Genomic DNA, 11,171 nt, shown 5'->3' with positions numbered 1-11,171 from the left:
AGAACGTGTTGGCTACATGCTACATATTACACGCAGTAATGACTGCAGCACTCTGGTGTCCTGAACGCTGTGTAAATGTGTAACTAAAGGTAAAAGTTTCTATGTCACTCTTCCAGAAAGGATTTTATTTTAGCATATAAATATATTCTTACTCTTTTCTCATCAGTGCTGTTCTCTCTGTAGATCTTATCATAAATAAGCAAGTCTGGGTTTTGTTTCTCTTTTTTCTCATGGGGATACATGTTTAGTTTCTTTTCTGTGAAAATGTGATAAAGATTTGCAGCATTATCTGTGGTCACAGTAAATTCACTGGAATCCTGCTCACCCAGTTCCACACAGATGAACAGCTTACCAGTTCAACAAAGTTTTGCCTACAGATTAAAAACCTGTCCAAAAACTGCTGACATCAAACCTGAGCACTAAAGACTTTCTGTATCTACACAATAAGTTTAAATGAAACCTGCACGGGCGTATAGGTACTCTGGCTTCCTCCCACAGCCCACAGATGGGTGACATGTGTGGTGTTTTATTTAAACGGTTTATGTCATTGAGATCAACACTTTTCAAGATAAACCTGTGTAGAAACTCAACAAACTACAGTTTTTACATTCATCTTACCTGTGAGCCATGCTCTGAATAACCCTCATCACTCAGGCTTCTGAGCCCTTTGTTCTCCAGTGTGTGTGTGTGTGTGCCTTTCTTTTGTATTATGTGGCATGAGTTCTCTTCCCAATCATTTTTTCCTATTGTTCTGTGATTTTTATTTGTGTGGATGGTTGCTTGTATTTTCGGGCTATTATTACTTTTCAGAACTCAACAACATTCACTGCAGCGTGTCTGTTAGGCCAAAAGTTTCTAGCATGTATTCATTGATTTTAAATAAAGATTTCTGTGTGTGTGTCTCAGATGGATTAACAGAAACGCTGCTGCAGGTTTCCTGTGTTAAAACTGGATGAAAAAAACATTTGTTACGATAAAAGGCTGAACAAAATGAAAGTGCTCGAGCTTCGGGCCCGTTTCATTTCTGATTTTAACCCTGTGAGGCTGCTCTGATCAACAACATAGACTTTTACTTACCTTTTTTTCTCATTATTAATTTTTTTTTTGTTGTTTTTTTTAAATCCAGAGAGTTGAGTGACAGGAAGAATCTCATTACCTCTGACACATGCACATGAACTGAAAACATCCCTTATTTGACTGGAATGCAGTTCAGCAAGCTAGTTTCTCTGAGGCTCCTGAGCTGCTGTCACATGTTTTCATCACCTGATTAGCATCGTTGTCATCATCCTGCCTACCTCTAAAGATTTCCTCCTTGCATTGTTTCGCTCATCTCTCTGTACAAACTGCAGTAATAGTGAAGTTCAAATCCTCTTTGACTCAGTTGTTCACAGACGTTGTTCTGGTCAAACAGAATTAACTATATACTAAAACTAAATAAAATAATGATAACAATTAATAAAATATGAACGACTCAGTACACAGACTCTCTTGCCTTGTATCCTGTGTGTCCATGTATGTTTGATATTACAGTGAATCTCCTGTTTCACTTTTTTCTGAAGAACTTATAATGACATTAGTCGTACTTGCACAGCACTCTATCATGCAAATTAATTCTGTAGCTAAAATGCCAACTCCACTACCACTGTCACCTCAACTTCAGTCTTCTGTGTTCTTCTTGTGTAAACAGCAGATGTACACTTGTGTATTGTGTATTTCAAATTTATATTTGCTTTTGATATGAAGAGCACAAAATTGACTACAGGCAAATTCCTTGTGCTTCTACTCAAAACAAACTCATGATTCAAACTTTAAGAATCTAAAGAACGTCTCACTGTCTGAAGGCAGGTTCTAATTGTTAAAGATGTGGGTAACGTTGATTTGAATTCATGTATTTATTTATTTAGTTATTTACTTTTTATTGATTGATTGACTGATTTTTGTTTATTAGTGGCCCTTTCTCTTCGTTTTCTCTAGTTTCACTCTCTGAGACAGATGATAAAATCATCATGTGATCAAAGTAAACCTGCTGAATAATGACTTTAAAAACGTCCTAAAAACACAGAACAGAAGTCACTCGGCTGCGTTACAGGAAGATAAAGTTGGACCTTATGTTTACAGAACTTATTTGTAGCTCATCAATTTAATACGAATGTTTAAGATTTCAAGTGTGGAGGCCAAGCAGTGAACCAGACTGAGTAACATTTAAATATTCTTGTATAGTTTAGTGGATCGCAGCCTCTGCAGTTGAAATGTTTCCTCGGGAGATCCTCCAAAATCTGTCTGAGTGACATCAGAAAAGTCACAGGTCACAGGTCTGTTGCAGGGTCAGCACACATTTACAGCTATACAGACACTTTAGGAGTTAGTAAACATGCTGACAGGCTCAGTAGATTCAAACCCCAAAACCTGTTGACTGTGAGGCGACAGTGCTAAACACTAAGCAACAGCAATCTCTGCAGCACCATGTCCCTTATTCTGTACACACATGTGTATAATATAGCATCTTAAAAGCCCATTCAGAAAGTGATGGTTACAACAGCTATCTTTCTTTAAATATCTTGAATTATATTAGCTTTTAATCTAACAGTACTAAAAATAATAATACACAAAAACAGACTTAATAAATCAAAATACATCTAAATAAATAAAGAACAATTAAGAGTACTTTAGACTAACATCATATAAATAGAAAGAATTATAAAAATAGTGTGATGATGAAATGTAAGGAGGTATTTTATCACATGGATTGAGCTCTGAGATAAGTACAAGCCAGAATATAGCTGATCTGATGGATAAAATCTTGTTTTACAGGGAAATTCAGAGTTTAATTTTAGTAATTAAACATTTTATTAATTAAACATTTTATTCTCAATCTTTTGTAATGTTTATATATTGTAATGTTCATATAGTTTCTATATATTATTGGTTGATGTAAGCTGATGTAAGATCTCCTGTTATGAGATCATCCAGAGTTAAATTTCAATATTAAACATTTTATTCTCAGTTTTTTAATGCTCATCCATATAGTTTTTGTAAGTCATTGGCTCTCTGCACATTTTATCATAAATAATGGAGGATATTAGCATGTCTGTGTTTTCAGTTTACCTCTTAACATGTTAATCTAACTCTTAATATATTAATATACTTACTAATAATATACTAGTAATACTAATAATAATACTAGTAATACTAATACTAGTAATATAATTACTTAATATATTAATATACTTACTAATAATATACTAGTAATACTAATAATAATACTAGTAATACTAATACTAGTAATATAATTACTTAATATATTAATTACTTAATATATTAAAATTATATATATATATATAAACCCCACACTGCCCCCTAGAGCCTGAATGATATTAATAATATTATTAATTAATATTAATAATATTATTAATAATATTAATCTTTGCTCAAACCCTTGCTGTAATGGCATTTTTTATAGAAGTCCTCGGCAGCTAAAGTCTTTTATTTTCTTATTCTTTTTTAATAATTCGAATGAAAGTCTCGGCTGTGTGGAGTGATCCTTGGTGGACACGCCTAAGCGGAAGAAGAAATAGTCCTCATATCAAATATTGCTTAGACTTGATCCTTTTGGTTGTGTTAATTTTTTCTGTTTTCTTTTTTGGTAATGACAGATAGATTTACTTATAATCATTGAGGTTACACACCGATCTTCTAATATCCTGATCAATAAGGTGAAACATATCACGCCTTTGCGGATTCCCGGTATCAATCCGCAAGCGAGTATAAATTCACAGTGCCCGGTAAGCGACGTTGAGGAATATGGTCAATAGATTGTTAAAATACGGAGTTATTTTTTTCTTCCTGCCTTTTTATTTTCTGGTTGTTGACGGTAAGTTGAAACCAAGTATTATTAATTAATTATTAACAGCTTCTACTTACTGGACTTTTTGAAAAAAAATAAAAGAAAACATTAGCAGCTGACTGTTTTTAGTTTCCGAGCCCCTTAAACAAAGTTCTTAGTAACTAAAGAGAGCAGAGATGTTTTCTTTTGTGACACTACGTGGTTTGAACTGTCTGCCACGAGGCAGGACCGGGCCAGACCATGCACAACCAGGTCTGCAGAGGATCATCTATACTGATCTTCCCTCCTTCCAGCATCTTTACATGTCCAGTTAGGACACGGGCATCTCTCCAGACTCCTCACATCCTCAATATAACCTATTCAAACTGCTGAATGAACATTGCACTGCTCAATTTTCCACTACTAAATTAATATTTAAGGTTAATCCACTTTGCACTCTGCTCTGTCGATTTATATCCATAAATTGTGCCCAGTTTAATTTAGTTTGCATAGTGATGACTTCAGTAATTTTGTAATTTTGATATTTCTTACTTTGAATTTTCTTCTCATATTTATATTCTGTGTGTGTGTGTGTGTGTGTGTGTGTGTGTGTGTGTGTGTGTGTGTGTGTGTGTGTGTAAATGTTTATATATTTATTGTTTAAAATTGTCCGTTTAAAAATGTTTCTTTTTGCATGGGCAAATTGCCGTGTTTACTCTTACTGAATTCTTGCTGTAAGAAATTGACCTTTTTAACCTCTTCACTTTTGTGACGTGTTTATTCTTTCAGCTCCTTTACAGAACATTCGAGCGCCTGGCAATGATCATGACTCAACTATAGAGCAGAACAGGGATGGAGTGCCCCCGCAGTCCATCCCTGGACTCGTCATAAGTCCACGTCCCAAGTGCGTGGATCCTCAGGACCAAGATAGATCTGTTGGACTGAAAGACGGTCTGTCTGTTTCTACTTTGCTCCCCCCTTTTGGTTCAGTACAGACCACTGGTTTCTATTTTGTGACTCATCAACATCATAATGACTGTAGATGTGAAGTCTAATCCCTTTAACCTTTCTGCTCTGTTTCTTTATTCAGCCCAGAAAAACATCATAGCTAAGTTAGAACAGAATACCATTCTGCCATGTCAAGTTTGCGTTAAGAACCAGGTGGATCTGCATGAGATGAAGGGTGGAGAACTGATTTTAATTCAGAAGCATGCAATAACTGCTGATGGTGGAATATCGGAGTGCTCTGTTGCCCAGAGAAAAGCAAACAGAGAAATAGCCAACTTAAACCTCATTGGCTTCTCCCTGAGAGCTGATCCTCCAGGTGCGCGTGTGTGTGCGCGTGTGTGTGCGCGTGTGTGCGTGTGCAACTCTTTACTTTACGTTGTGTCCATTCTTTCAGATTCCTTCCTTCGTTGCATGGCTGAAGACTTGAGCAGCATTCACCCACACAAACAACACCCATCTTTTAATAAGTGGATGTATCCACAGGACACAAAGATGAAGCATGTTAATGGGTCTTTGATTCTGAAGTCTTTGATCATTGATAACTGTGGAAGAGACGAGTTTTGGAAGGCCGTCAACAACATCACACTGAGTGTTGGTGTTCCTCCAGGTGAGTTGAGTGTGAGTGTGTGCTCAGAGGTGAAGCTGCTTCAATTCAATTTTATTTGTTTTATATGTATTAATTTTATTTATATAGCACCTCAAGGCAGTTCCTGGTTGTTGATGTTTGTTTCTAAAGATGTTGTTGATGAGACTTTGTAGAAAGCAGCTGGTCTGAGTGATGTGATCAGAGTGCAGTAGATAATGTCTGACAGCAGTTTGAAGAGGAAATGGATTCTGTTCTGTTCTTCACTCATCACCTACCTGACAGCTGACACCTCACACCTGTTTCTCACCTGCAGGTCAGACAGGAGGAGACACAGAGGACTGCTTCAGAGCATCCTGTAATGACAGCTTCTCTGATGGGTTTTCTTCTGCCATTTGAAATTTTATATTAAGAACTATTACATACATGTATCACCATAATTTTAGTGTAGGGTTTAAAATAAAGCATTAATTATTACTGCTACATATGATATATTGAGAAATAATATAAAAATTTCATAAATGGCCAAAATTCCCACTTGCCTAATAATTGTGCACACAGTGTATTTCTTGTTTAAAATTGTCTGTTCAAAAATGTTTCTTTTTGCATGGGCAAATTGCCGTGTTTACTCTTACTGAATTCTTGCTGTAAGAAATTGACCTTTTTAACCTCTTTACTTTTGTGACGTGTTTATTCTTTCAGCTCCTCAACACATCAGGATTGAGCCTTTACAGAACACTCTTGCGGCTGACAATGATCATGACTCGACTATAGAGCAGAACAAAGATGGACTGCGGGATGTTGGGCTCATCATCCTGCACAAACATCCACATCTTGAGTGCGTGGATCCTCAGGACCAAGATCGATCTGTTGGACTGAAAGACGGTCTGTCTGTTTCTGCTTTGCTTCCCTCCTTTGGTTCAGTACAGACCACTGGTCTCTATGATGCGTCTCATCAACATCATAGTTCTGCCACTTGTTTTAATTTCAAGCTATTTCCACTGTGTTCAATGGAATATAGCCAAACTTGCCAAAGGATATTAATTTTGTTCAAATTTTAAAATTTCAGTCTGAGTTTCTTAAATTAGCTTAAAATGGTCGAGCAGCAAAAAAACCTCACTCATTATCATAGGAACCATTTTCAGCCCCATTAACCACCATTATGAATGCTATTTTTCATTCCACATTTATTATAACATAAGTTAATGCATTCCTTTATGTTAGGATTTCATTTTGGACTACAGGCCTTAAATTTGTAAATTTTTTTTATTCATCCACCAGGTTGCACCATTTTTCCCATTGAAAGCATGCATCAAAATTCTATGTTTTAAATGTGCCCCTGCAAAAAGAATAATGATGGATCAAAATCAATGTTGGTACCAATCTAAAGGCCTGGTTATAATAAAAATCAAATATTACTTGAAATGTATTTTATAAAAAATGTTTACATTTTTGTTCTATAAAAAAACCATGCTGTTTGGTCTGCGCTCGCAGGCCTTGCTGGTTCAGAGACTTATTTCCGGTGAACAAAGCAAGACGATCAGAGATCGATCGGTTTTTCACTTGCAAGGGAAGCCCGCTGGATCAGGATCTTGGAGCTCCTTACCGATCTCAGCCAACTCCAAAGAACCAGCCTTCTCTTGCAGCTTTTTATTGAAATTGATACAGTTACAAAACACACACCCCATTGTAAACACCATGTGGTGTGTTGTAAAAATTAAAGCACCTCGTGTGTGTCTTCCTGGTGATCGCAAAAGGGTCATCTCCCCTCACCCCTGTATATGGCTCAACTCCTGTAATGGTCCACCCTGTACAAACACAGGTGAGCCCATAAAGGGCAGGAAGTAAACATTTCTTGAGCAAAGAAAACAGAATCTTCAAGTGCAATGTTCCTGCAGTTAAACACTATAGCATCCCCCAGCATTCAACAGGCAGGGAGGAGAATGGAACAAAAGGATGTCTTTGATCATGCAGTTTAACCAAGGTCCACAACTTTAAGCACAATAATGACAACATTTAACAATTCACTCCAACACATGCGGTTATGTAAAGATACTGGGATTTAAAGGGTTAAAACCCCCGAAATATAATTAAAACTTGATATGACTACTTATTTTGCAGAAGTAGTTTAAAAGAGTGACTTATTAAAAGTGGAAAAAATATATGTACGTTTTGGGTCCTTAGGGACAAGAACTACAAAAAGTTGTCTTTAAGGAACGCATAAGGGATAAGCACTCAAGTTTATACAGTTTGAAGTTGGACAATATGCGTAAAAATTATGATATGGCCAAAATTCCCACTTGCCTAATAATTGTGCACACAGTGTATTTCTTGTTTAAAAAATTGTCTGTTTAAAAATGTTTCTTTTTGCATGGGAAAATTGCCGTGTTTACTCTTACTGAATTCTTGCTGTAATGACTGTAGATGTAAAGTCTAATCCCTTTAACCTCTCTGCTCTGTTTCTTTATTCAGCCCAGAAAAACATCATAGCTAAGTTAGAACAGAATACCAGTCTGCCATGTCAAGTTTGCGTTAAGAACCGGGTGGATTTGCAGGACCAAGAGACGAATGCTGGAGATGTGGCTCTGATCCTGAAAAACGTGACAATTTATGACACTGGAACATATAAGTGTCGTGTCTTAAGAGAGAAGAACACTAAGTCCATCAGCATCATCTACCTTCATGTTGATCCTCCAGGTGAGTGAGCAGAGTTGAGTGTGTGTGATCAGAGGTGAAGCTGCTTCCTGGTTGTTGATGTTTGTTTCTAAAGATGTTGTTGATGAGACTTTGTAGAAAGCAGCTGGTCTGAGTGATGTGATCAGAGTGCAGTAGATAATGTCTGACAGCAGTTTGAAGAGGAAATGGATTCTGTTCTGTTCTTCACTCATCACCTACCTGACAGCTGACACCTCACACCTATTTCTCACCTGCAGGTCAGACAGGAGGAGACACAGAGGACGGCTTCAGAGCATCCTGTAATGACAGCTTCTCTGATGGGTTTTCTTCTGCCATTTGAAATTTTATATTAAGAACTATTACATGCATGTATCACCATAATTTTTAGTGTAGGATTTAAAATAAAGCATTAGTTATTACTGCTACATATAACATATATTACACGCTCGCGCTCTCTCTCTCTCTCTCTGCCTCTCTCTCTCTCTGCCTCTCTCTCTCTCTGCAATTGATTACTGTGAATCAGTGTGGTGTGTTTGCTTCCTGATTATATAAAAAAAAAGGGAGAAATATACTTTCCTACATATACTATTCTACATGCTTTTAAACCTTTTAAAATTACAATTCATAGTTTTATATGTGAATTATATAATGTTAAATTACTATTGGATCACACAGCTCAATTTAGTCATGGTTAATCCTCTCAAATATCTCATCTATACCACAACGGGAAAGATCTTTTGATTTTACCATGGCAAGCAGACGAATAGCAGGAAGTCTTGATCTGTACTAAGGGCTGATGTTACCTAAGGTATAAGAAATCAATAACAGCTTGTTCTTGTTTGCCCAAGATCCAAGAGGATTGCATAGTTCAATTTCATCTGTATATAAAATCAACTGTAATGCTGTAGGGACTTTAATAAACATGGAGAAAGACATCCTTGCATGGCTTTGGCCTCTCATCAATCATTGCAAGCATTCTTGGATGTGATAGCAGCTGCTCCAAACTTTTCACCAACGGTATGTAATGAAAACAATGGTCCTTAATGGCAAGAACTCTGGAGTCTCCACGCTTCGAATAACAGACTGTTTGTTTTGTGACAATCTCTGGTTCAACTGGTTTTAACAGTTCTTTGATGGTCTTGTCCTGCAAATGGGTGGAAGCAATTTGAGTGAAAGGGTCAACAAACTGGTCAAATACCCCCACTGCATCACTCTTTTGTTGATCCAGGTCCCCAGAATGTCTCTCAATCATGTCACTCATTTGTTGTTTTAGGTGCTCCAATAATACGGCCTGATATTGCTGGATTCCACTCACGATGTTGTTAACAGCTCTCTGTGGAAGAGGAAAAAGCAAGGGAAAATCCTTAATTACAAAATTCATATGAAAACACAGTCAACATGCAAACTCACAGAGACACAATTTTTGAAAAAGGAAACCTTCAGTTACATAAAGTTAGTGCGATGCAATGAGCAAAATAAGTTACCCCCACCACCCAATTTTTTTTGTAAAGAATAATATTGCCTTATGCAACGTTAAAACCTTGTTTTCACTTAATTATAATGCATTTTGAGGAATCGGATCATAGGTGGAAATGCAAATTAAAAATTTGTGTTGTGTGTATTATGTTGTCTCTATTATTAGCTCATGCTAAGGAAATATAGTGATAGGCAGATTTTGGATGCAACATAGATGTCTATTTCCATATATAGTGGGGGAGTGAGATCTGAGTGGTCACCCATGAAGTACATGGAGACACATTCTAATGTCAGGTGTTTCATTCACATACCTAAAGCTGTCCATTTATGATCAGATCATTCAGGATGCCAGGTCTGAACAGTGCCCAAGTTATAGCTTGAGCACTGTTAAGCATAAGTTAAGCATATTGCTTTTAGGTTCTATAACAATGAAATACAATTCAATGGAAAATTAATGGCATAAATTACCTGTGTCAGTCGATGGGTTTCCTTGGCTTGAAGAAGAAATGCAGTTGCATGTTTATAAATGTCAAGATTCAAGATCCTCTCCATCTTCTTGAAATCCACTCTGAAACAGAATAACAAAAATATATCTATTAAAACAGAAATAAATTATTGCATTGATAGGTAGCAATCACCAAACAATATTGCATTCATTAGTTAGCTAGATTCATGCCCATAAAGTACAAGGTAATTTTACTGACTGATGTCTTTAATTTGAGCTTTTAAAATGACAACTAAAATGACAAACAAAGCAGTACTTGATAATAGATTAAAAAGACTAGCAAAGCACATGGAGAGTTCAGTACAGTATAGTTTAAATTCCTTGATCATGCATGATCACTCCCAAAATTGAATTACTTGTTTATTGGCCCATTTGTGACATTTCCTGAAAATTTAAAATCTGTCCGTAACTTTGAGTTATTTTGCTAACAGTCAGACAAATGCCACCAAAAACATAACCTCCTGAGTTACTAAGAAAAAAAGGTAAAGAAAAGAAAAACAAAAGATAGTTTTAGAAAAAAAAGTAACAGTTAATGTTGTCAGTAGTCTTACTGTTACTTCAGAAATGTAAATAGTTATTTATAACTGATTACTCGTTTAAAAAATATACAAAATAACTTACTGATTGGTTTGTATGAAAGTAATTAGTTATGTCAGTTATTTACTGTCGGACAAGTTACTGACAATTTGAAATATGTTATATTTAGTACACAGCAAATTCAAAAGTGTTAAATGTTTTGGTGTTAATAGTCTTCTTGCAAAAGTAGAGTTAATTTTACTCTAAGCAGAGTCACATTCTTTTAATGTAACTCTGAGGTGTAAAATGATAGTAGTTAAAATCGAGTGTTAAAAATGAGTGTTTCTCTGTCAAATCTGGAGGTGTTACAATGGAAACATTAACTCTTGACCTCTTAACTCTGAACTCCTACAGGGGCTGTAAATTCACAGACTCCGCCCCCAGCACGGCTCCAATCGAAGCTGAAGTGAAGCCGTTTCAGAACATTTTGCTCTACATATTTGAGTTGTTTGCCATGCTTGGTAAGTCATTTTTCCAAAGATTGTTTCAATTATTATTATGAGCTTTTACTTCTGTGGCTCTTT

The 11,171-nt window shown here is 36.2% G+C and overlaps 1 protein-coding gene across 1 annotated transcript; it reads left to right on the top strand.

Annotated features, from left to right (window-relative positions):
* Window positions 1-3,854: 3,854 nt before the first annotated feature.
* On the top strand, window positions 3,855-8,111 carry LOC102208689 (uncharacterized; the record flags this gene model as incomplete). The annotated part of the gene is made up of 7 exons (XM_005755296.1): window positions 3,855-3,871; window positions 4,613-4,774; window positions 4,914-5,147; window positions 5,226-5,438; window positions 5,731-5,772; window positions 6,117-6,299; window positions 7,887-8,111. Coding segments are annotated over exons 3-7 (811 nt in total), but the record flags the coding sequence as incomplete, so codon positions are not given.
* Window positions 8,112-11,171: the final 3,060 nt, after the last annotated feature.

Source organism: Pundamilia nyererei, unplaced genomic scaffold (assembly GCF_000239375.1).
Source record: "Pundamilia nyererei isolate P.nyererei 1_Seehausen unplaced genomic scaffold, PunNye1.0 scaffold01160, whole genome shotgun sequence".
Classification (NCBI taxonomy): Eukaryota; Metazoa; Chordata; class Actinopteri; order Cichliformes; family Cichlidae; genus Pundamilia; species Pundamilia nyererei.
This window is presented reverse-complemented; position numbering and strand designations above follow the sequence as displayed.